Source organism: Thunnus maccoyii, chromosome 5, assembly GCF_910596095.1.
Source record: "Thunnus maccoyii chromosome 5, fThuMac1.1, whole genome shotgun sequence".
NCBI classification, from domain to species: Eukaryota; Metazoa; Chordata; class Actinopteri; order Scombriformes; family Scombridae; genus Thunnus; species Thunnus maccoyii.
The window spans coordinates 27,319,812-27,347,058 of NC_056537.1; the positions used below are offsets into that span (position 1 = coordinate 27,319,812).

At 39.0% G+C, this 27,247-nt stretch overlaps 1 protein-coding gene across 3 annotated transcripts in view; it reads right to left on the minus strand.

Annotated features, from left to right (window-relative positions):
• The window catches only part of plcg2 (phospholipase C, gamma 2), a 43,496-nt gene that overhangs the window by 3,860 nt on the left and 12,389 nt on the right, over positions 1-27,247 (minus strand). For 2 of the 3 annotated variants that reach the window (XM_042411677.1, XM_042411676.1), the window contains exons 3-28: positions 25,911-26,060; positions 23,437-23,530; positions 23,307-23,354; positions 22,986-23,070; positions 22,663-22,743; positions 22,522-22,565; positions 22,335-22,407; positions 20,311-20,412; positions 19,969-20,087; positions 18,287-18,372; positions 17,838-17,955; positions 15,672-15,840; positions 15,462-15,557; positions 13,596-13,682; positions 12,720-12,889; positions 12,141-12,341; positions 8,008-8,130; positions 7,749-7,929; positions 5,770-5,838; positions 5,554-5,663; positions 5,220-5,316; positions 5,048-5,120; positions 3,484-3,656; positions 3,032-3,134; positions 761-964; positions 493-632 (exon numbers count right to left, since the gene is read on the minus strand). In XM_042411677.1, the coding sequence (XP_042267611.1) occupies positions 493-632; positions 761-964; positions 3,032-3,134; positions 3,484-3,656; positions 5,048-5,120; positions 5,220-5,316; positions 5,554-5,663; positions 5,770-5,838; positions 7,749-7,929; positions 8,008-8,130; positions 12,141-12,341; positions 12,720-12,889; positions 13,596-13,682; positions 15,462-15,557; positions 15,672-15,840; positions 17,838-17,955; positions 18,287-18,372; positions 19,969-20,087; positions 20,311-20,412; positions 22,335-22,407; positions 22,522-22,565; positions 22,663-22,743; positions 22,986-23,070; positions 23,307-23,354; positions 23,437-23,530; positions 25,911-26,060 (2,996 nt within the window). Of the gene's footprint in view, positions 1-492; positions 633-760; positions 965-3,031; positions 3,135-3,483; positions 3,657-5,047; positions 5,121-5,219; positions 5,317-5,553; positions 5,664-5,769; positions 5,839-7,748; positions 7,930-8,007; positions 8,131-12,140; positions 12,342-12,719; positions 12,890-13,595; positions 13,683-15,461; positions 15,558-15,671; positions 15,841-17,837; positions 17,956-18,286; positions 18,373-19,968; positions 20,088-20,310; positions 20,413-22,334; positions 22,408-22,521; positions 22,566-22,662; positions 22,744-22,985; positions 23,071-23,306; positions 23,355-23,436; positions 23,531-25,232; positions 25,358-25,910; positions 26,061-27,247 lie in introns of those variants that run through there. The other variant, XM_042411678.1, reaches the window with a different exon arrangement.

Consider the following 27,247-nt stretch of genomic DNA (forward strand, 5'->3'; position numbering starts at 1 on the left):
ATCTACATACAGTATATACATATCCCAGTGACTGTGGCATTGGGAGAGCACAGCTTTTCAAAGTTGAAACAAATCAAGAACTATTTCTGTACATCAGTGTTTCAGGACAGATTGTGTGGGTTCGCTATTTTATTTATTGAAAAGGGTGTAATGTGAAAAGATTAATTACACAAATCTTATTGCTGAGTTTGGTGACAAGAAAGCAAGAAAAGTGACTTTCATGTAATTCATGACAGAATTTCTCATATTGTTGTCTTTTAAATGTGCCGACTTGACTGTCACAAAACTTTCTTTCAAGAGTTTTGGTTTTCTGGCTCTACGTGAAAGTGATGAAATTAGACTACCATAAATATTGCAGTTGGTTGTGCTTAATGCTGTTTAACAGTCGAGCATAATGTTGTGGGTTGAATATAAAGTAGTGCTGTTAAAGTTGTGCTTAATGCTGGTCAAGGTTAGCATTCTGCTGTTTCAGCTGTGTGTTTACAGACATACCCTAACCACAATGTTGTACTTGACTTTCTTCTTCTCCTGATGAGGGTCGTAGGTATCATAGCGCATAAGCTCCGGCTGCAGAATGTAACCCGTACGTCCATTCAGACTGAAGAGGGCACTGTTCAGCTGGGTGTATTTATCTGGGAGGACACACACACATTATACTGGTCATAGTACACAGTAACCCCTAGCCTCAAAGGTTAGCACTGTCAAGCGGTGTCAAGAACCTGATGTCCCAACAGGTTCCTCTACAGCCCAGATAATCTACCTGCAGTCTGGAAGTTGAGAGCCACCATGTGACAGCCAACAGCCCACAGAGGGTAGGGGTCATAGTTGGAGGACTCCACACGCTGGCCTTTTGGGTAGATCCGACTCAGCGACTTGCGGTTGTACTGCAGGAAGTCCTTGGTGCGGCTCTTCCCTGGCGTCTTATTCTCCACAAAGGAGCGGATCTCTTTGTAGTTAAAACGGTCTGTAGAGGCAGAGAGAACGGGTGCAGGGTCAGCTGAACGAACGGTATCAGTCTCTATCAGGTGATACCAACAAATATGAAATATCTTTAGAATAGAGGATTTTATCAAAATAAATAAAGTTTTCTGTTTCAACAATTAGACTACAAGATACAAAAACTTTCTATTGAACCATATGATAGAAATTATATGGTCATAATAACTGACTTGTGCATTGTGATGTACATTCTCCAAAATCTGAGTCATCTGATAAAGATGGTTGTGGTATGAATGGAGTTAATGTATACCTCAGTGTATTTCTAAATTTAGATCGTTGTGACACAGGAAACTGCCTGGTCGTTAGATCTTTCCCTTTGGTCACATCCTGTTTGTTTCAGAACTTTGAGTTGTGGTGTAAAAGGCAGGTCCTCACTAAATAAGGTGCAGTACACCAGCTCAAAGCATTCAGTTTTTCCTCTGAGAGTAAGAGGAACAGCTGTACAATGCATGGTGGAGGCAGTGAGTTACTGACTTCCATTTCCAAATGAATTTGTACAAACCCAGAACAACTGGCTCACACATTGTGGATCAAACTGTCAAACTGCACATTATAGATAAAATATTACCATATATACATAATAATATAACCAAATTTGGTTATAATATATAATCACAGCTAAAAAGGCTTTTTTCACACAACTGAATGAACTGTTTAGGTGGGAAGATGCCACAAAAAGACAAATGCACTATTTTCTCATTGGTCACCTGTGGGCTCACTATGTGTAAATTTTATCACAATATGTAAGTAGTGTAAGATTAATTTGGTCATACTGCAGTTAAGGTCATAGCATTTACTTGAGTATTAGATCATATTTACATGTATTTGTTTAAAGGAATAGTTCAAAATTTTTTTAGGAAGTACAGTACGCTTATTGGATTAGATGAGAAGATTGATACCTGATACATTTCTCATATCTTTACGCTAAATATTAAGCTACTACCAGGAGATGCTTGATGACCCTTGCTTCTGTGAATAAGGAAACTACAAACCCTTTTAAAAGCTACTTTTAAGAGAAAGGAAACCTTCTGAAAGTTTTATAGAGGAAAACACAAAAATGATCAAATAGACATTTTCTGTCTTGGTTTCATTTGAACATATTACTGTTAGTTGCTGTGCCTGCTGCCTAGCTTCAGGTTCATGAAGCTGACTCTTGTTGAACTACACTCAAACAATCAGATTTATTCAGCCTATTGCTCCTTGTTTAGACAAATTCTGCACTTGAACATGCCTGTTGCACAAATTTGTCTTTTTGTTCTTCCACCTCTTTCATTTTCTTAGACATATCATTTAATGACTCTACTGTATATTTTTACAAGCCTTTTTTATAATATTTAGAATATTATTATATTCTCTAAATATCAGACAAATAATTTAAGAAGTAGAAATCAAATGCAGCTAGAAACTTGGCCTTAATATTTGGCAGTGTCTCAAACTAACAGATGTGGAGGGAAATCTTGCTTGGTTGTTAGATGTTCAGACATTATTTGCACACAGTTAGTTCTACAATTGTAGGCTAGGAAGTTCAGATGCTACTACACAGTTTATATTCAGGTAAGGAGTAAGGAGTGTTTATGAGAGAGTGGCTGCACCAGAGATGGGCTCCTGAAGACATCTCAAACTTGGACCTAAAATTGGACATTTTGCAAATTTGCTTCAAATAATCTTCAGAAAAGACTCTTAAGAGGAGGTAACAACATTAATCATCAAGAACAGAAGAGTAAATATCATCTTTGGATATATTTTTTTAAATCAAAACAACTATCTAGCTGTCAACTGCTAACTACTACCTGCCACTGTTACCAACACACCAAAGGAGAAACTGCACTGAGGAAGATAACAGTCTTTGTGAAGACAAGAGAAAGTAAGGTGTCTTTGTTGGTGGTATTCTCTCTCTCTCTCTCTCTCTCTCTCTCTCTCATACTTCATACTTCAGACCACCTTGTGGTCTGAAGTATGAAGTTTTTCCCAGCATCATGATGCTTGTGAGCACTGGTCTTTCTGTTCAATACGTGCATCTGCATGTGTTTACCAAAGCGGTCCTTCTCCTTGCTGCGTGGCTGACAGTAGACCACCAGGTCCGACATCTCCATGGCAACCTCTGCCTTCTTCTCCACTTCCTCCTGCTGCCTGATCTGAGATTGGAAAGAAAAAAGCCACTTCCTGTTTGCACAGTAATGCTGACAGACCACCAATGAATCACCCGATCGTGGTTATACAGTATGTGCTTTGTTTAAATCATATACAGTATTTTGATGTAGTCTGAGCCACTGTTACAAAGACTGACACCATGTGAAACCACCATATGAGCTTTGCATGTGTCTGAGAGCATTATTTTCATTTACAGTGTGATTTAGAAGGAAAGATTCTAAAATGTTTTTTTATCAGACTTTATAAAATTATAGAAGTGCTCTCTAGATTTCAACTAATTGAGGTGTGATCTTCCTCCACTCGATATATTATCATATACCATCAGATACTAACCACTTGTTCTCTGTTGTACTGCTTGCTCATCTCCCTCTGTGTGATGTCCCAGGCCACCTGGTACCATTCAAACAGTTCCTCCACAGAGTCTGCTGCCAGGTCAAACTGCAGACTGTCCTGCTCCATGTCCTGCAGGGTCAACACATGGGGCTTCCCGTTTTTACCATTCTTCACTGGAAACAAGGAGGGAGGAGAGGCGGCACGGTGAGGGAAGGTGGATAGGGATGCACATTTCTCCCACATTTGTATATGCAATGTAAAAATAACCTCTTAAAGATTGCAGCATAGTAAGCCATGGGAGTAGCCTGAATGGCATGCAAAGAGATAATTCTCAGTTACTGGCTGACCTCATCTCTCAAACTTATTGGTGTCAAGGAATTACAATTTTGGCATCAACTCTCAAACTGAAGCATGGAGATTGAAAGATGAGATGATGATTTGCCAGGCAAGGGAAATCAAATGGAAGATCATATTGAGTTGCTTGTGTTGTATCAGCTCTCAGATGTACGTCGCTTTGGCTAAAAGCATCTGCTAAATGAAATTGTAGATTGTAAATTGCATTACAGAGGATCTATTTATTATTTATCCAGTTTTTGCAGCATACTAGAGATTTAAATTCATTATATCCTGGCCTCTGCTGCATTGATTTTGACTATTCTTCCAATCTGTCCCACACAAGACCCCCATCTTTGTGGAAGTGCAATATTAAATCACTAGGGTACCCCTTTAAAGGTGCAATGTGGGCATTTGTGGTGGCGCATACTGGGCTCACTGGCTTTAACCTGGGGAGAGATCACCATGGTAACCCATGCTGAACAGCTAACCTGCTCCGGAGCAGGTTAACTTCAGAGGATCAGATCAAAACCTGCCAGTAGCCAACCTACTGACCAATCAGAAAACACTAAAAACAGAGCCATCATTTTACAGGATCCTGACGAAGACAAAAGTCCTGAGTTTACAACAAAGTGACAAGAGCAATATATATTTGTATGGGACAGCAGAATAATTTTATTGTTCCAGGCTTTCATGTGTCACGTCTCATGCGTCATGTTTAAAACAGAGCTTCTAAAAAACGGGGGGTTGTAGCTGTATTTTAACTGTGCTAAGTTTATTTCAGTGATAGCTGACTATTATTCAGAACAGTTTTTCATTATCAGACAAAAAAGCAAAAAATACTCTATACTAAAGACATACGTTCCTGTACCTATTTGACTTTTCTTTAATATTTTGTCATTATTTTTTATCTAATTCTTATTCTCTTCTACTCTATCTGCAGGTGCAACACGCAAAAAATACAAAAAAAAGCAAAACACACAAGTACATGCACGAGCACAGGGATGGCGCAATATACAATGGTTTCACACTATTCTACTGATTGTGGTTGTAAAGTAGGGAAACAAAGAAATGTGCCGGCAAAAGGCAGAGTAGAAGACAATTATATATTTATTTTTAGTTTTGTTAGTTGCGAGCCTTGTTAATTTCTTGTTTTATTACTTGGAGAAGTAACATCAGTTTAGTGAGAATAGAAAACTTTGCATCAGACAATAAAATAACATGCACTCACAGTTTTGGATGTTGCACTTGGAGATGTCCACAACACCCTTACATAGTTCACCCAGTGGATTGTCTTCCATATCCTGTTTTGATGCACATCACAAACACACAGATATGATATTCAGACAATCACTATGCTGTTTCACCTCCACTTAAACTGTGACTTAAATTTGAATTTTCACCTGTCCTCTGATCTCATGTTTGAAGTTGTTGGACATTTCCTCTACATAGTTGGATGGGAAGAACAGCTGCACCTTTCCACCATGGTCACCTTTCCACCTGTAGTGAGTGGAAGTGAGAAGGACAATGTGAACAGTCCTGTTGGTTCTCTGTGTGTATGTTTGTACTTGTCCATGCTAGCTAAGAATATGCAGTTGATCATGCATGATACTGGGACATAAAATGAGTAATCCCTAAGATATGGCAAAGATGAATTACCATTCCCTGTTATACACAACTGCTGCCAACGTATGTGTGTGTTTGCATGAGTGTGTGTGTGTCTGTGTGTGGACTCACCATCCATCGTTATCCTTTGATACATTGTGTATCAAAGCTCCTTTATTGAAGCTGAGTTCATCTGGCCTCGTAGCCTGGTAGGTATATACAGCCTTAACAGTACTCTGAGGCTAAAGCAGACAAACACACACAATTATGAATGTCTACGTGTATCAAAGGAAACTGCACAGTATAACAGACAGCCAAAGCTGACAGAGTATAGTGGTGTATACACACCAGTGACGGCTCAATCTCGTTGGGTTCCACATACGTCTTCACCTCATACAGAGAGGCACAGTCTTTCTCCTGTGAAACAGAATCCACTGTTATGTACATCAGTGCAGGGGACATGTTATTGGGTTTTAACCATCATTGAATTGATATTGAGCATAAATGTCCATCTCAGACATATCATTTTATATTTTTTATATCAGTTTTTAGCTATGCTGCCAGTGGGGTTAAAACAATGAGAGACAATAACAGGTGGCTGGTGCAATGGTGAGTTGTGCTAGTGAACAAGATACGACAGCTTTGGAGACATTTGAAGCTTCAGTTGAGTTCAATTTGGTCCAGCTTGAAACCTCAATTGTGGTTATCTCAACAAAATGTAATTTTGTACAGTCAGTGATGTTCCCCAGAGGATGAACCCTAATAACATTGGTGATCTCTTGACTTTTCATCTTGCCCCACCAGCAGGTTTGTCTGTACAAACGTTTTTAATTCTCCTGTGAAAACTTAACATCTACTTTACTGATTGACACAACTTTTTGTACAGACAATTATCTCTCCTAAACAATGAATCCTATTGACTTTGATGATTCAATTTGTCTTACTACTAGTACCAGTACTAGTACTAGTACTTTGATTTATAACCAAATATCTGCAAAACAAATGACTTTCCCATCAGTATCAGCTGTACTTTGTTTTTAGTGCTAATTAGCAACTGTTAGTATGCTAACATGCAAGATGATGAAGATGATGATGTACATGGTAAACATTGTACCTGCCATCAGCATGTCAACATTATCATGTATGAGTATGTTAGTATGTTAGCTCAAAGTACAGCTGTGCCTAAGTATCCACGTAGAGCTGCTAGCATGGCTGTCTTAGTGTTGTTTTAATGTAAATACCAGTCCCAGTTCTCATAGAGACCAGGGCCCATTTCCCAAAAGCAAAGATAAGATGATTATAAGTGTGGAAGGGAAGGTAACAGGCAGTCTAGTACTAGGACCCAGGCAAGGGGCAGAGTCTATAAAAAGGGGGACACACCTGAGAGAGCAGCTGAGACCAGCCTTTGTTTGGTGTATGACTTGATTCCTCATGTTTGGTGAGGGACTAAAACTTGGAGTGATGGCACATCAGCCAAAAAACAAGATTCCAGTCACCTGCATGTGTCCGACTGGGGGAAGGGACTGTGTTCCAGTCCAGCAAGTTTTTAAACAAAGACACTACTAGAGGAGCCAAACACTGTTTTTCCCAGACTTCTCAGATTTGAGTGATTTGATTTATCAATTGAATGGGCCATTTTCTGTGTTATTTTTCTTGTGGGGCTTTTGTGTTAAAGGAGGGACTGAGTGGCAGAGTAGACATCTTGCATGTGTGGGTAGGTGTGTGAGTAGGTAAACTGGTTTGTGTGCAGTGGTGGTTTGCCAACATATTTTGTGACACTTTTTTCTTTTTTCATTTCCTCTTTTAATACATAGCTCTACACTAACCCCCCTGATAGTGCAGTCTAGCCCCACGTTTTTTCACTGCTTGTTCATTTATTGTTTTTGATTTATGTATTAACTGTACAATACACTCCATTGCTCCTTTATTATGGTCTGCATTTGGACCTTCTATTGAAACTACCTTGCTGTCTTTCATATCATGCATTGTCACTAAAATCTATATTTTTGGTAGAGCAGTCTCTGGCTCAAGTTTATTCTGGGTCTTGTGTATTGAGTGTCACCTGGTCACATAAGTTAAACACAAGATAACATTACTTCCTTGGCAGGTTGTCATCTGAAAGAAGTGACATCACCTCGACTCCTCATTTCTCTCATCTCTTGGATTTGTTGGTAAAATGGTATCTATTATGCCTACTAAATTAAATTATTCAGCTCTTTTATATTAAATCAATAGTATGTATTAATGTTTCTTTTCATTTACTATTTGCTGCTACAGGGATTCTTAAAATTCCCTCTGGTTTTTGTATGTCTCCTACAGTAACTCACTGTGCTGAAACGGTCCACTAGCTCAGGGGTGACTGGGTAACGAAGCTTGATCTTGCGATACAGTGGCTTCTTCTTAAAGTAGTTGACCAGTTCCACCAGGCTCTCAAACTCTGTAGTGGTGCCCAGCAGGTACATGTTGCCCTCCTTCTGGATCCGGCAGTGTTTCACTTTACCATCACCTCTGAAAGATAGACAACTAGATTAATACCAAATCAAACAAATAGTGTAAAGAGAAATTAAGTTCAAAGTGTCTCTGAACCTGAATGTGATGGCGAAGGAGTCTTCGTCTCCTTCCCTCTGTCGGATGAGGAAAGCGCCGTCTCTGGGAATCCTCAGCAGGTAATCCTCGGCCTGACCCCTGCTCAGGTTACTGTAGAACCACCTGTAACACACACACACAAGGACAGTTACACTATGTGCTGTATGTGTGTGTGTCTATGTTAGGATCATTATCAAGAATATATTGTATGCAGTCATATGTCAGATGTGTTTTTCCAGTCAGACCAGGCCAGTAAAGCATATTTAAATGGATTTAAGCTGAACTCAGGAAAGAGAGACGGGGAAGAGTTACTATGTGTCTGTGGGTGTATGAGAACGAAAGTAAAAAGTGAAACATAGAAACTGCTTGTGTGGTTGACACAAAGTGAGTGTGGGACTGCAGAGTGTGAGAAGTAAAGCTTTACCAAACCAAGCGATCAGAGACAAAGTTTTAGTGTAATGGATTCACAGATGGTTGATACAACATTTGAAACCAGCACAGCAACAGTTACATTTACACCCTGACATTTTGAGAAATATGCTTGTTTGCCAGATGAGTAAAATTGATATCAGTTTCATCTCTCTGTGTCAAGTAAGTACAGAGATAGATCCAGGGCATGTTCAGCCTAGCCTAGCTTAGCATGCAAATAGGAAGCAAAGAGGAACTGTTAGCCTGATTAATTCTGTTAAAAATAAAAAAAATATATGCCATTCAGCAACATTATGGAGAGCTAAAGCAACACCAGAACTTCCAAGTTTTGTTCCAGAAGTAAGAAAATCTAATTAAAATCACTTTAACATTTCCATTAATGCAAAAAACAACAAACTCAGCACTGTGACATAAATGTACTCAAGAGGGGGACTGCCCATTATTCCGAAACCCCAATAGTTCAAAAAACGTCCCAGTGTGCCAGTCAGCACATCCACGCAATTTTTCCTAACATGATTTCATTAAATCAGAGTTCTGCTTTGTGCAACATGACACCGAATTTATCAGAAGAACTGAGTGAATTGTGAAAAGTCTGTTTGATAAGTTAATATACATTTTAAATGACTGACAACGAGGCAAATAAAGTCTTCGACTCTTTCCTACTGTCGGAGGAAAGCCTGTTAACATAGTTAAATTTAATACAGCTAAGCTTACCAGTACACATCTACTCCTCCTGATGGAAAATTTATGACATCTTACAACTCATAAACATACATTAACTCATTCGGTGAACATTTAACATAATTTAGTATTAACTTTAGCTGCATGTAAAGTGAATAAATTTGATGTTTTACAGATAATGCTTGTCTGCCTTAAAGATGCAGTTTACACATTTTTAGAACTGCTGATTTATTAAATCAGAGTTCTACTGAGAGAAACATGATGCTGAATTTAGCAGAAGACCTCAGTAATATATAAAAAGTCTGTTTTGTCAGGTAATAAACATTATCAGTGTCTTTTGCCCTTAATATCTTGTATTTTGACGTGCATGTTAAAAAATAATTATGTTTTATGATGTGACAACGCTGTGGTTAAGGTCTGGTTAGGTTTAGGAAAAATATCCACTTGGTTAGGGTTAGGAAAACATCATGGTTTGGGTTAAAATGATCACTTGCACATCAAGGGGGAGTGTGTATTTTCGGAGCAATGGGCCTTCGAAGCAGTGGGCTTTTGTTTTCGGGATAACGGGCCATCAGACTATGGGCTTTTGGTCCAATGGGAAGTTTTTCAAACAAGTGGGGTTTCAGAATAATGGGCTATCAGAACAATGGCATGGGAATATATATTTATTAGAAGACAGTGTTGGTGGGATTAAGTTACAATGATTTAGCTGCAGTGGTAAATTTTCATGGGAGCTGTGCTGTATGCTAACAAAATAATCATTGTACAACATTATAAAAATCACTAATGTTTCAGCTTCTAAGATAATGGTTCTATGGTAGATGCCCATTTATCTTAGAACATTGTTGGGCCTCACCGGTCGACCACATGTTTCAAGACTCAAAGAAAGAAACAAAGGGAGTCCTCAAGAAAGTCAATTTCCCCAGAATCCGTGGTTGTTCACACCCAAGAGTGAACTCCACCCATGGACCCAGGTAACAAAACTAGAGATTCCCCTCTTCTCTCCCCTCTTTCCCCTCACAGCTGCTGTGGGAGTAGTTCTGCTGCTCAGGTCTCTGCTCTCTTGTGTGGCCTGCTCACAGCAGACACACACAGAACTCTTATCTTTATGGCAGAAGATGTGAGAGCCTGCCTAAGACTCAGTAACTAAGTTATCTAGTGCCAGCAGCTACCAAACAAGTCTGCTGGCTGATTTAACAAGCACAGGAGCCATAAAGCAGAGTTAGCTTGCCGCTAACACTGTAAGGACTGCACAAAGGAGTGACCTGGGCCCTCTGGCCCACGCAACAAGGGCACCGACTACCCAGCAAGGTCTGCATCCTTGAGCCTTGGTGCCTATGGCCCTATTCAGACCGAATCAGGCGGTGCAGCGTTCAGCCGCAGGGTCGAGCGGAGGTGTGTGGGAGTGTGGGCATGTTTATTTGTGCTCTAGAATGTAACTGCTGTAAAACAATCAGAAAATAACGTTTTATTGATCTGATTCACCGGCTTTCTCGCTACCAGCGCTCCCTCTCTTCATTCATTCTCTAGCTTGCTCGACCACAGCTGCTCTCTCTCTCTCTCACTGGTGCTCTCAGCTCTCTCTCTTTTTCTCTCGTCTTTTATAAAATGAGTCAGGAAGCCGACAGCAAAGTCTAACTTTACTTTTAACGTTATAAAACGAAGAGAAATGTCTTCCCCTCGTCCTAGTAACATCTTTGCCTTACGACAGAGTTTACAGCTCTGATCAGTCCGATCTCTGGCTGTGATTGGCCACCACAGCCTTGAGCCGCAGTGACGTCGGGTTGCATTTCACCAAAAGTTGACTCTGGCTCACCTTTCCGGCTGCAGTTCAGTGTGGCGCTGAAGTGGCCAAAATGGTTATACATGTTATATCCAGTAACCAGGCCTTGCATGCAACTAACGTCTTTCTAACCTGGCGCCTTTAGCCTACACCAATTGGCCTTAAACAGAGAATCACACAGTTAAGAGATTTAAAACCCAGCTTTTCACACTTTGCATCTGGCAGCACATGTGGTTTCAAGAAACCACATGGTCTGGCATTTTGTCTGTGTAGTTCTCTTTGTCAGCCATATTGTCTGCATGCCATGTGCTCAGTCCCCCCCCCCCCACACACACGTACACACAAACACACACACGTACAAACACACACGTACCCACACATGTACACACACACACACACACGTACACACAAACACACACACATGTACACACACACGTACACACACACACACACACACACACACACACAAACACATACACACACACACACACACACACACACACACAAAGTTCCAAATTGATAGCTTAGTAAATTTTGAGATTGAATTTTTTTCCCTGACCCCATGGTGGTTCCCGGTTATTATTAAATCTTATTAATAATTTCTATTGATTTTAACAATTAATAATTATTTTTAATAATAATTAATTATTGCTGATAGCCAACTTGTAGCCAAGGCCCAACAACATGGATAGTAAACCCTTGGAACATGTTTGAACAGCAGCTAGCCCAGAAGAGATGTCAGGACTTTGGCTATCAGTTGTACAATTTTCATGTGCTTAACATATGATGAAATATATTATGGCATTGTGTTAGTTAGTTAGCTAGTTGAAGCTACCACTATCTCTCTATCAACTACTATTAGCTTACTGGCCATCTACTGTTACTTTAGCTTCTCTCAAGTCCTGTACCACTGTTATCTTATAGCAAATAAAAGGTGACTCTTGGATGTATTGTCAACTACCTTGCCAGTGAACTATACAACATGTAGACAAGATGTTGGAAGATAAGCTTTCACTTTTGGCATGCTACGCTAAGCTAAGCACATCTCCAACCTGCAATATCTCGGTACTGGACACATCAAGATGAAACTGATATTTAATTTTATTTAACTATGGGTTTAAATAAATGTTAAATAAATCTTAAGGAATACTAAATATATGTTTTTATTTACAAACATTATATCAAGGTATCACCCTGTGATGTATTGGTCTCATGTACTGTATGTTCATATATGACAAACCCTTCTTTTAGATGTGGGTTGGGCTGGGGTACGGGGTCAGTGAGGCGCAGCTCAAAGTCTTGGCACCGCAGTGGATTTTCTCTGTAGTGCTGGATCACGGCGTACACGCTGGGAAAGTGCAGGTTTGGCGTCAGGTAGAAATAATTGTGTCCTCCCTCTGAACCAGATCGAATACGACAGTGCTGGACTCTTCCACTGCGCCTGAAATGCATGCAGAACACAATACGTTAAAACATATGCTATTTTATAACCTTAAAGCAATAAAAGGAACAAAATGCAAACAATTTTGACTTCCTACATGCAGCTTGCAGACCTTGGGTGTTTTTTCTCTTTACTGGTTAGGTTTTGGATATGGATAGGGTTTCAAAATATTGCAAAATATTTAATCTGGGTGATTTCATTTTGAATTTCAGTGGTAATGTGAGTTAACATATGACAACCAGATGGGATGGTGTAATGGTTACAAAGGTTGTCCCCATCCAGAATAAGTAGCAAATTAGAGCGTGTATCACACAAAAAACTACACTCCTCAAGTTTTTGGTTGGGCTGGCTGTAAAATCAAGCAATGGGACACTCTACCAGAAGGAGAGGGTGAAGTCTGTGACATAGGTGTCACTCTCTCTGACCAAGAAGGTACCATCTCTTCCCCCGGTCTCTGCACAGTAATCATGGATCAGTCGCTCGGCCATCAGCCTGCCCTCCTTCATGCGTCCATGAAACCATGGCTCTGAACAGTGCAGGTCCTGATACTGAGAAAGACAAGAAGAACACTGTTTTAAAACATCCATATGTTGGTTATAAGTTATGTTGAACAGACAACATAACTTCTGTTTAAATGTGAGCTTTAATGCATATATACTGTTATTTATTAATTAATATTTGTTAATTATTATGTTCAGATATATTGTTATCACAATTATGTATCCTTGAGACCTTGCAAATGTGCTAAATGCATTTCCTCCCTCATTAAACATTTACAAAGCCAATTTTTGTAATATTTTGAGACCTGCATTGTTTACATCCATGTTTTCTAGCTAGCGCTCTTCTTCACTGCCTTTGTTGGCATAATGCTACATTTCCGCCGCCACCATCTGTTGATTAGAGAAAAGTGGGAAAATATCGGCACTGGTGTGTATTGTACACATATGTGTATGTGTACATGTGCATCATCATACCCATGTATGATATAAAAAACATATGGGGACCTGCTAATAAAAACTTTTCTCCTTAGCGCTGCTATTGGTCAAAGATTCCACAGGTTCAACCGCACAGGTGGCCCAGTAAAAATCTTAACCTCCTTACTTTTTACAGTTTTTATTATATTTATCTTATCTTTATAATTTGATTATAACAATTAAGAACTTATGATACTTTCTATTGCATAACTTGAGGTTGATTGATTCAAAATTCAGTGCAATAAAGATTTGCAAGGAAACCTTCCAATCTCTCTTTTACCTTCCTGGGATCTTCATCCTCCTCCTCATACTCCTCTGCATAGAACAACATGTCATCAGAGATCACACAGTAGTGCTTGTTCCACCTCTGAAAAGGACAAATGAAAATTAACATATTGAACTTAACATGCATCACAAATTGCTGACACAGGCAGAGTTTCTGGGCAATGCAAAGCTATTCTAAAATTACACCCTGGAAGTTTGGTAAAAACATAAATAACGTTCAGCAATATAACTGAAACCAAACCAAAAAATATGAACAGAATATAAGTGTCCCTTCATGAAACATCTATTATATAAGCTATACAAGTTCTTGACAGTTTCAGATTTACTGCCAGACTATTGTAATTGAGTGCACGAAAAAGAGAAATGGTCAGTACATTTCCTGATCATGATAAACAATAAACCATCATTACTTTCACTGGCCATGTGTGTGGGAGAATTCACTAAAGGTTATTTTTCTGCTCAGCACAGCACAAGTGTGAGCAGGAAAGGGTCACACACCACAAATGCCAGTCATCCTGACTCTCACTGACACCTTCACTGTAACAACTCCTCTCCCACTCAGAAACATTCAACACAGCACTTCCAGCATACAAAATAGGTGCAAGCAAGGGAAAAACCCTGACACAAACACCCATTCACTTCTCTAGCCTCCACCATGTAGAGTTCCTTATCTGAGAGCTTGTGAGCCGAATTATTACAGTAACAGCACTCAGACTACAAATATAATATAATATATATAATATATAATATAATGTACCACATAGAATAAGAAAGAAGCTAACATCAATTAAATAAATAAATCCAAACATGACTGAAAACCCTACTCTTCATTATGTGCATTGTATTATCCAAGCAGATATGTTTTTTGCAGTTTTTATTATTAACAGGAAGAAAAAAGGTCTTTAGGAAAAACTGAAAACTGCTGAACTCCAGCAGGGCAAAGAGAGACAAAGTGAGCAAACTGCTGTAGCTACATGTCATGGACAGACAGTAAGATGTTTGTAGTGGTATTGTAGAGTAATGACCACATCAGCATCTAACAGGACTGAAGTGACATTTGCAGATACGTGCGTTTACATGCCATTTAATGTGCCACAGCTGAGCAGCTAATTGGCTATCTAGCCTGCTAACTGACATTAGCGGTTCACTTTTCCACAGTGATGTTTGTTTGGCGGCTCATTCAACAAGCTAAGGTGCAGGACAAGATGTGTGTTCTTGTTTGTAAGTTAGATAAGAAGGACACTTTAGCAGGAAAGCTAATATGGGTTGTTGTTCAGCATCTGTGACTCTTGTGTTGTGTAGCAGAATGCTATCAGGGTCAATGTGACTGTCTGCTCTGCCTATGAACGCTGGCATTATTGCTTTATGCAACTCCATCTACATAGACTGATAACCATCTATGTTTATAACAGTATTTTATATTTTAAAAATACAAATGATAAATTTCTCCCTTTTGGTTTATGATTTTTTCTCAAAGGAGAACACAGGACAGAGCAGATACTGTATGTATGCTGTCGTAGACCAGAAAAAAAGGTATTTAATTTCAGTTAGACTTGAAATGGACAAGACTTGTTCCTTTAATTTAAAAAAAAGTGAATCAACTAAAATTGGCAATATTCCTGAAAAATATTTTAACTGTAGGGTTTCAGACTACATTTAGCTGTATGTGCAATGTATATTCTGGAGTACAACTAAAGATTTATGCATCGGGAATATCACAAGTCATCGGGTCAGGTGTAAAAGTATTACAGCACATGTTCAATGTGTTTTTCCAAACTGCTGGCTGAACTGTGGGAAATATGGGTCAAATCTGAGTTGTTGGAGTAAAAGGAGTCTGCCCATCTGACACCCCTTACAGTACCTGGTCCACAGGGTCCCACATCTCCAGGTCTCCCTGTTTCTGGCCCTTCCTGAAATCTTTGCTGGTTCCTCCTCCCTCCATACTGAGCTTCTTGTGCTGCACAAGAACAACAAGAGAGTGTGGTTATGGCCATCAGGAGTTATAATACAATACAAAAACCCTCTCTCCATTTATAGACTAATTTTATCACACATCATTACGCTCAGTTACCTTGAGTATGATCTTGCCCTTCAACTGTGTGGGTGAAGGTAGCTGCTCAGCCATCTGCTCCACGGGTTCAGTCAGCAGTTTGTCTCCAAACACCTCTTTAAAGATACGAGCCATCTGACGCTGCTGATCCAGCGGGCAGTGCTCCTCTATGGACAGGATAACTGGGAACCTGAGGGACAACACGATGGTTATACAGAAAACCGCTTGTATATACAGTATGAGTAGTATTTGAGAGAAATGACAGTGGTTAGTTGTGAGATCCAAGCTGAGGTATATCCTGGTATAATAAAGTCAAGATGGCGTAGCCAGGTTTCTTGTACACATAAGATATCCGGTCATGGTTCTGAGTCTGATACATATCTTTTAAATTCTTGGCCATTTAGCAATGAGGTTTCTCATGTTCCCCTGTAATAAATGGATCACCATAAAAACAATGTTAATAATTTCCCTAAGGTCTTCCATCAGTGTTTACTTTCAACATTTCATGAATATCTTCTGCTCTCAAGTCTTCACTACTCAAAAATTCTGTTGCATTCGCCACTGTCTTAATTCTATCACTTTTTTCTCTTGCTTGGTAGCCACATTAATTATTTTACAAATGAAGGCTATGAAACTTGTCTGTTCTACCACCACCGAGTCCTCTTTTACCTCACATTTATGGAAACATTGAGTGCAGTGTTACTGGAGCTCTAACTGTTCTGTCTTATTGCTGCATCCTAGGCCTACTTGTTCTCTGGGGTAAAGGCCTTAAAAAAAAGGCATTTGGTTTACCCTCTCCGCCTCTCACCACCTCTTCATATGTTACTGTGCTTTGCATTTCATCATTTACTCTCTAAAGCTTCTGCATAGAATATGTTATTGACTACTTTGTATTTATGTACCTCTTTTGCTTTAATCTGGACTGCACACCCCCAAACGCAGCACTATGTTCTCCTCCACAGTTACAGCATCTCAGTTTAGTGTCTTTTGCACATTTACCATAGTCATGTTCACCTCCATATTTTGCACATCTTTGTTTACTGTGGCACTGTTGGGCTTTGTGTCCCATTCTTTGGCATTTATATATAATCTCTTACCCTATAATTGATCCACCCCATTTTGATCTCTTTAGGAAGTGTGCTCTCGAATTGCACCAACATTCACAGACAACATCTTTGTTTGTCTGAAGTCTCTTGACATGTAGCACTTTCCCCCCTCTGATCTCTCGCTTTACTTCCTCCTCAGTCATATCAAGTGGAACATTTGAAATGACACCTCTCTTAGCCACTACACCAACAATGCGTCTTTTGATCTTACTATTATGTGTATCTATCTTGAAGATTTTGTCTTGTTGCTAAAAATATTTTACTTATTGTGCATATTGTTTTTTCAGAGTTACATACTACTACATACTGCATTTGCTTCTCAACACTTCCAGCTTACACACAGGCATGGATGTGGCTGTAAAAAGAACGACCGGGTTACTTTTACTGGAGAAAATGTTATAAGTTTAATGATTATAAAAAAAGTTATGTCTTTTTTTTACAATTTCAAAGTCGATTTAATGATGCTCATCCTTAACAGATTGCTGAGAAACAGCCATCTTTGTAAAGGGTGTGTGTATGATGTCTGTGTGTCTTGGTTTGACAGAGATGTTGAGAGTAAAGGGTACAAATTTTGACACAATGACACACATTTTGACAAAAAGAGCACTTATAAGAAATTCAATTTTGTTTGTTCAGGATGTAAAAAGATTTTAAATTTAAAATCAGAAGGAAAGGCAACAAATTTACATTAAATCCCCAAATAAAAAAGAATGGGAGTAAATGAGTTTCATGTGGCTACACAGGGCCAGAATTTAATACATTTAAAACCAAAAGGACTTAATCATGAAGCCTCACTGTTATTTGAACGTCAGGGGAACAATGAATACATTTTGAAACAAAACCCTTCATGTAACCGGTGATGCACATTCAGACCTGGATGCTGATCAGTGCAACTACAGTCTTATCTGTAGGCCACTGCTCAAAGGCACCTCCCTACTCCATTGAAAATAAATGGGGATGAATGAGCTTATAAAGTTTAAAGTGGATTCAATATCAGCTGGTAACAACTGCAACCATTGACACTGACATTGTGTTTGTGTAACAACACAGACAGGCAGACAGCGTGTTTTGCGATTCTTACACTGAGGTGACGAAAGCGTGCTCGTTGATGGCTTTAACCACATCCTCAAACTTGATCTTAGTCGTCCTGGTCCAGCCGTGGTAGATGATTGGCTCCCCGGGTCCTTCCCAGCAATCCACTGAACAGATTGAGCACCACACACAAAACACACATACTGAGTGTTGTTAACCAGACTACCTCAGAATAAAAGTCACAAGCTTTGTTTTCACAATGTGGTTCTGGTCTAGAAACGCCCACTGAGAATCAACTGGATAATAGTCTGACACCTAAACCTTGTTAATAATTATTCAAACCAGGTGTTACATACAGTTTATAAACACACTCATCTATTTGATTTGTGCTGGGGAAAACTGCCCAAAATTAAACAACGGTCCTTACTTTACTGGCAAGTGTGAAATGAAATACATCCATTACCCAAGTGTAGTACATTTGAGCTGCTATATACTAACATTCAACACAGCGGCATCCCAGGCGCAGACAGCGTACATAAGCCTCTGTGGAAGACTCACTACGAAGCTGATCACCCGTCAGGTAGCTGTGGAACAACACACAACACAGACATGCTAGATTATATATATTTCACAAAATTAAGAACTTGGTTATGTATTATTACATCTGCTTAGTAGATGATGTTTTTAGTCCCGTTTGCTTGTTGGTTAATTAGCGGAATAACTGGTATCACTTAGTAATCTAGGGTTTATAAGATGTAATGAATGTCTTTATACAAATTAATAAATAATTGACTAATGCTTTATAGATGACACATAAGACATTAATAAGAACAACTTTTGGGCTGCCACATCATCTAATAATATTTCTTAATTAATAACTTTTTTTTTCTTTTAAAGTGTTTAGAGACTCTTTGGGTGATGTGCACTTTAAATAAACTGAAGTTAATCTAGATCTGTTCTGCAGTTAGAAGTGTTGATGAGGTCATTCAAGGAGATCCTCCAAAGATCCTGCATCTCCCATAATGCAACTCAATTGTGTCTTTTCATTAGAGACTTTCAAACTCCATGCCACCAGTTTGTAACAAATACTTTCTGTTGTAACTTTGAAGTCATCAAGCCCCAAGCCCCTTTAAAAAAGAGTCATGGGTCTTACTTTCTAATATACCATCAGTAAAAGTTAGTCAATCATCTGCAAAGTAAATATTTCATCAATAAATAATGATAAATCCATCAAGTCTGCAGTTGTGTTTATTAATTATTTTTCATGAATGGCTTTATAGGAAGGTGTAATCCTTCTTACACAGCTCTGATTGGTTTCTCTAACTGAGGGAAACAGCTGTTAATGAGCACAACACCAGGCCACACATTTGCATCGCTGAATAAATCAAACATGTGGCCCGTGATTCAAAGCTCATCAAAGGTTCAAAGAACATAATGTAGAAGTAAAAACACCACAGAACGGGATTTTATCACAACCTGACAACGCCAAAGTCATTAATGGATTATAACTATTACAGTATACAGCATTAGTACATGATTTTACATACATATTAACCATTTCTATTGGGCTCTAGGCTTATATTTTCAAGTATTTGTTAACAAATGGTGATAAGGCGTTTTGGAAGATTTTAGCATAAAATACTACAGCTAAATGAATGGTCTCAAGTTTGTCTGTCGCTCTGTGTATTTGATGGATGTGGGGATCAAGATTGCAGAGTCTGTGTGTGTGGTTTCTGACTGCTGCCTAGCTAAATTATGTTTAAGATTGTAATGAAATTATCAATCACATAATTAAAATGATAAATGATTACACATCATATTTCAAACTGTATAGTGACCAGTCACTGACATCCACCTCTTAAATGATATGTATGATGCAGTTTGACTGAGTCCATATATTGCATAGCAGTTGTATTGTTCCTGTATTACGATTAGTGAGAAGGAGAATGTGAATAGTCCTGTTTGTTCTCTGTGTACATTTGTACTTGGCCATGCTAGCTAAGAATAGGCGGATAATGATGCATGATGCTGGGGCATAAAGTGATTAATCCCTAAGATATGGCAAAGATGAATTACCACTCCCTGTTATACACAGTTGCTGCCAACGTGTGTGTGCTTGTTTGCATGCATGTGCATGCACGCAGGTGTGTGTGTGTGTGTGTGTGTGCAGTCATACTGACGTGTTGTGTGAGGAGTTGATCCAGTAATGGGACAGAGGGTTGTTCATGTCCAGGTTGCTGATCTCTGAGAACTTCTCGTCCCACAAAGAATTCTCCTTGGAAAACAGGAAACTGAGGAACTAGCAATGACACAGAGAAGAGGCTTCAGATTGAACAAAACGTCCACACAGTTCCTCCACACTTCATTAATATTAATAAAATGACAATCACATAATGTCTGACTTGATGCCAAACCACAACAGGTACACCACTGGAAACACTCTCTTGTCTATCACAGTCTGTTATAGCTTTGCATATTCTATCTCTGTCACACACAATACATGCAGGAACAGAGCAGAATACCTCGCTGACGGTGAACTCTGGGTCATTGGTTTTTCTCATGGTGTCGTCGATGAAGGTGGTCATCAGTTCTCTGACCTGGTTCAGATCACTGGCCCATTGTTCCTGATGGGCAGAGGGAGAGAGACAGAGGGAGGAATTGTAATTGTATAAACTATTATTAATTTGCTGTGTTTGTATTTAAAAGAGGATATCACATGATTTAGTCTCCGTTCAAACTGGCAAAAAGAAAAACAGGCTATAAACAAAACAACATGTTTGTCATCCTTTTATTCAGTAAGAATAAAGTTGTGATGTCATGTCTCTTCATTGACCAAATTTATGTTTGGGGTACCCCAAGGGTCAGTCCTGGATCCTAGTTTATTTTCCCTATAAATGCTCCCTCTGGACAATATCATTCACTGCACCTGATTTCCTTTTATGTTGACGACACACAGCTATGGACGCCTATGCGGCGCTCTCATTTTTTCATTGTTTCATTTCCCGTTTTGTCTCTTAACTTCCTGGCTACAATAAATACAAGTAAAATGTTGCAGTCCTAATCAGTTCACATGACCTGCTATATATTTCTCAAAGTTGGGAACACACATTCACATATTTGAGGAGGTCATGTGACCTGACACAACCACAACCACCACAGAAATCAGATTAAAAAAATGATCTGCAAAGTTACTTTCGGCAACTGGCTTACAACTTGCTCAACTAGCTCAATTAATTTACTTTGTGTAGCTGTTTCTATGGTGAAAAAAATAGCTCTGATGCTAACATATCCATATGCTTAGTAAGTTATTGTGTTCTTCACAAATCATCACTAAACCAGATGGTTTGTACTTCATTAGTCTGAAATCTGATATAACATAATTTAAAACCGTTTCATCAACTACAGTAATAACACAGTACATATATTTTATTAACACATATTTTATTAATAATATAAGTCGGAACAATCAGCTTGTTAACCTACAATAAGACCATGCAATGGAAAACTTGACTGTGCAGTGTAATACTGCAACTAACCAAATGAGTCTCAACTGTGCACTCTCTGTTTTGGATGAAGAAATATGAGAATGCCTGAGTTTCAGAAAGACCAAACTCAGACATTTTCTGTTATGATATCATAACAGAACATATTGTTATGAACACATAATAAAACTCAACACATTGTCAACAGTCACTATGATCATTAAAAAAGTAACGTGCAACTGATCCACATGCTGTGTGGGGGAAGTGATGTAATTAGAATCGTGAATGAAAATAGCTGTCGACATTTCTGTAGAATAAAGTCACACTGAAACAAAGTCCGGCATGTTCTTTCAGCTCTGTCAATCCTTCCCACTGTACATTCTTTTTAAAAACTGTTCAGATAGTTGCTCAAATGGAGGTGCAAAGTGACCACAAGCAGCAGATGTCAATGAACATAAACGACATATCCCCACAACACAAAATTACAGAGTCGGAGCACCTTCCTGTTGCTGAAATGCACAAGGTCAGTACCTTCCTATGAAGCTAACTGACTCTGGCATGCTGCATATAATACAGGACTGTGTAGCTAATGTAAAAAATTGGAGGGCAAATCATTTTCTACAATTAAACTTTGACAAGAGTTTGATTCTTATTATAGGCCCCCAGTATACTTCTGAACAAGTGCTGCCAGGTCTAGGCATTTTATCTTCAGTCATAAAACCTGTAGCTAAAAACATTCAAACCCAACTTATATCTTAATTACCACATCAATTAGAAAGCTCAGTGGTGTTCTTATCAACTTAAGAACTTTGCAACGTTTCAAAAGCTGCCTAGTTTTTATTTCATTTTTTACTTTAAGTGACTCGGGGATTAATCAAAAATAAAATAAAAAAATAAATAATTGCAGCTATAATTTGTTACAGTAAAAAATGATGGGGAATGGCAAAGAGTGAAGAGTTGTTTGACAAGCACACAGAAGCAGATAAAAAATGAGTCAGACATGCAAAGTTACGATAACACCTCTCTTGTCTGGTGTACTTATCATTCACTGTAGATTATTTTACCTTCTGCTGGTAGACGAGAAATCGTTGGAAGTCATGGAGCAAAACTGCTGAGGCATCGGGCTTATCTGTGTTACTGTAAAGTGGAGGAGGGTACACACACAGTCAAACCACTCTGACAAACCACTATCCTTACATCCTTACTCCACACAATGAGATATTAGCAAAGATGAGAGAAACAGGAGCTCACCCCAGAATAAAAGCACATGATTCCTTTTTGAATTCATCAAGGATCTGAGTTTAAAAAAACCCCATCACAATTAAAAATGCTGTAAAAAACGTATGTGCAATACAATTAATATTTACCTTAATGTGATCAATTTATACTTACTTCATTCTGTTCAAACATTATAAGGTTGTACAATTTATGAAACTGCTCAAAGTCCAGGCGGTCTTTCTTTGCTCCCACTTCCTGTGAAAGCAGAGTGTAAAAAAGCACTCAGTAAGACTCTCAGAGCACCTATAGAAAACTGGAATATGTATCTGATCAGCCTTTTGTCCACCTCTGATATGACAGAAGTGATGCAGTTTGGGTGTTTATGTAAAGTTTGTAGGCTAAATTGGCCGTCATCACCCACAGAGGCTCTAACTAGAAAACAGCAAACTCTTTTGTGACATTGATGAGGGTACATTAAGGGAAAAGAAGAAGAGTACCAGGAATCTGTCTTTGAGAGTGCGAGAGCTGGGTGCCTTGTAGTTGAGCAGAGGAAGCAGAGCCTTCAGCTCCTTCATGGAGATGCTGAGAATGGAGACAGAACATGCAGTCAGCAGTGGATCAGAGCAGATCTTAATGGATTTTAAAGCACATAGTAGTAATAGGAGAAAGGTCTTGTCAAGTCATATCATAACAGTCACACCACACACTACTGATTTTATGATTTATGTATAGATTTATGTATATTTCATGATTTATGTTAGTATAACTGACTGAGTAACCAGATCAGTCAGAGGGCAAGAAGTGGAGGAGCACAGTACCTGTTTGTTTTGGTCTGATTGACTGAATACATCTGCTTCCTCAGCCAACTGGAAGAAAATAAGACAAAGACATCAATGACTAGAGGAGTCTAATGACGGTGTGTGTGTATGTGTGTGTGTATGTGTCTACCTCTCTATAAGAACTGGAGTAGGAGCCTGCAGTGTCTCCCTCCTCAGCAGTTCAAGTCCTATCAGCCATTTCTGCGCCTCTTCCACAGAATCAGCTGGGAAACGAGCAAAACATAAAGAATTATTAAATAGATGCTCATCACTGTGGGATGATGAGCGGTGGATCTGCTTTTAAAACATCACGAAGGTCAGAGCTGCTGTTTACTCCTAAAACAAACTAGATAATGATTAGATTGTTCACACCAGAAGCATGCTCAACAGTCCTGCATACTTCCTGGATCAAAAGGTGGACTGAACAGGAAATGTGACACAGATTAATAATGAGTTCACAAAATCAAAAAAGAAACAACTGAGGGCCCTATTTTCATGAACAAAGCACACGGTGCAGGTCACAGTCAAGTGCCCCCTGCACAGCTCACTGGGGGAATGCCCTGTGCACTTTTGGTATTTTTCACTTGGTTACAGTGTGGGATCAGAAAGAATACTTTATCATACTTTACAGGCGGGTGTGCTGGAGGCTGTGACAATTGTGGCCAAACACATTTGCTACTTTCATCCCTTTTAAACACAGGGCTTTCTCCGTCATGACACACTGACAGTTTGGGTTTTACTCAGAGGAAACTTGTTGCTGTGTGGGATTTAAAAAGTTTACAATATGAATACATCAGCTAAAATATACTGCCCAGAGCAGATGATGACTCTTTTTAAATTGAATTCCTCTCTCTGGACACCTTGATGATCCAGTAAACACCACATTTTCCGTGCATAATAGTTTGCGATTTTACTCATCATCACAATGATCCATACAACAACCATCTGGGGTTAAATACCTCCATAATGCCATATATAAAATGTGGTTTAGTATTTTGCATGTTGTATTTTTTTCTGAAATTATTTTTAAATTTCTAATCCATTGGATTTGACTGTTATACACATGATCTTGGAAATGATTGGGGTTTTTAAAATAACACACTTTTGTACAAAATTGAACCTGAAGAATCTCTATCACATGTTGCTCCTCACAGTCACACATCTACATTTGCATTAAAAATGGTCAAAATGGTAAACGGTCTGCACTTATTTAGTACCTTTCTAGACTTCCGACCACTTAAAGTGCTTCACACTGCATGCCAACATTCACACACACATTCATACACTGACGGCAGAGGTCTACCATGCAAGGTGCCAACCTACTCATCAGGAGGGGAATCTAATGCATTCACACATGCTCTCACACACTAATGGCACAGCCATCGGGAGCAATTTGGGGTTCAGTATCATACCAAAGGACACTTCGACATGCAGACTGCAGCTGCCCCAGAATAAATAATCATCACCGATAAGTCTGATGTACACATAAACAAGGATGTTTATGTGGTTATTTTGCAACATTCTGCTGCTGGTTGCACACAGCTTAACCAGCGGATCTGGCATGTGTAACTGTGGCTTGACAGTACAAAACATCATTCCAATTAGACTGCAGATAGAACAGAGAGTCACCAGAGCATGGGCACAGTTCCCGGGGGGTTGGGGGGACAAGTCCCCTCCAACTTCTGAAAAATATGAAGTTGTCCCGCCCCAATAAATAATTTCTAAATAAATTATTACATTACACATATTACAAATTATGTAACTGAAAAGATATATACCTTACTCCACTTTTGAAATATCTCACACATAAACACAACACTTTTTGAGGGTTTTGTTTAAGTCTCCCCTATGAATCCTGCTCAGTGGTCTGAACTATTGCATTTGCTAAACTAAGTGGGAATTTGGGAGTTTACTTCATCCTGATACCTTTGCTTGCTATTGGACTATGTTTCCCAGATTCCATCTCTGTAGCATCTCTGTAGCACGTGAGTTGCGTTCAGTGAGTGAGTCTAGTAGCTGGTGACTGCAAAACCCCAACATGGACCGAGCTGCTGCTGGAGAGTAAACAAGCAAATACTGTACCAGCGGCTCTGTAAAATAGGTAAATATATATAATGATGGCCTAAAAGTCATTAATATATATTTTAAGCTACTATTAATGGCAAAAAAGACAGCAACACGTTATGTAGCCCCGAAGTTAGCGACAACCTGACCAGGCTCACTTAAGGTGGACCATCTATTCTCATGTTAGTGACAATCTTGGCCACTCCTCCCAGCTTTACTCAGCTCAGATTTAGAGGTGCTGACACATATATTTTTTTAATTTTGGAGAGAACGAGGCAAGCTGTTTCCTCCTGCTACTTAACACAAAGACATATGATTAGTATTGTTCCTCTCATCTATTCCTTTAAATAACAATGGTCAAACTTAGAGATTGAAAATCAAAATACTGGGAGGTTTATCTCAGAGTTGTTGGCACTCTTGTTGGAAACATTGACCATACAAAAACCCTGTAAATGAATTTTACTTAAAGCTCAAAATTCATTCCTCAGGTATCCACAAGACTATAACATATGAGGCCACAGAAACAATAAAACACATTACCTCCTAGACTCAAGGTGTTGAGAACAAACTGTGAGCCGTAGAAGACTGTGAAGCAGGTATTCTCATTGTGTTTGTCCTTGCCATCTTTAAAGCGCTCAAAGTCCTTGGAGTTCCTCCCTGCACGAATCTCTCTGATCTCAAATAGGTCCACTGAAAAACACAAACACAAACACGTTTGTAGTGGTTATCATTTTTGAAGGAGGTTAATTACTGTTTGTGGCAGCATCTGTAGGAAATAAATAATTTAACATGTAGTATGACTCACAAAACACAAGTGATAAACAGTTGTGTTTCAGTTTCACACATTTCAGTTTTCACGCTGTCTCTACTTCAGGCATGAAGTGACAGTTAGCTTTCTTTAGGGCATGGTTAGTTTCGCACTTTGACACACTGTGATGTTGGCAAGTTAGTGTGCTAAAACACATTCACAAAATATCTACAAATAGTATCTAAATGCTGTAGAGCCCTTACAGTTACATCACACACCAACCTATAGTACTATTGCCCAGGAGCTGCATACTGTTAGCCAGTTCTGCAAAAGGGCTATATTGAATAGCATGCTTCAAGCAGAAATCCAGTCTTTCCAGATCTCAAACTCAGGTTTACTTTAGAGTTGGAAATTATTATAGTATGCTGGTGATAACTCAGCCGCAAAGCAGCTGGGCTGAGAGTCAGGTTTGTCACTAGGAAAATGTGGGGATTGAAGGAAATGACATAAGCAGCTTTAACTCCGGCCTCTGCCAATATCGTCAACAGAGAAAGGCACTGAAAACTCGCCTGCACCAGTGAAAGCTGCTCTCTGGCCAACATGATAAGAAAAGTTAAGATAAAGAATCTGGCTTGGACTACAGAGTCAAAGTTTGGTCAACACGGTAGAGCAAGTAGTAACTATTAACCAGGAGCTTAAAAGACCTCTCAATCAAGCTAGCATGCCTCCAAACATCCCACACTCTATAAGCCTTAATATCTTTTTAAAGGAACAATATTTTTCAGAATCCCATTAAGGAGCACTTTAAAAGTAGTAAAATTAAAAAACACAATTCCTGTGGGAAAGATTTATTGACTGTATTTTTAAAAAGTATTTCCTTCAGTGTGGTCTGAGTTTTTTAAATTAAGTATCCAGTACTCAATGGAAGTGCATCTTATAGCACTTGCACAACAAGTTCACCATTCAGCCATGGTGATTTCCGCTTGATTACATAACTAACATATCATGGCACATGACACAAAACAGTGAATATATACTGGTGAAAGTATAACACTTTGGTACTTACACTATATTAAAGAATAATCAGATTTTCTTCCACTTCTACTTTTTTTGTTTTTTTACACCAAAC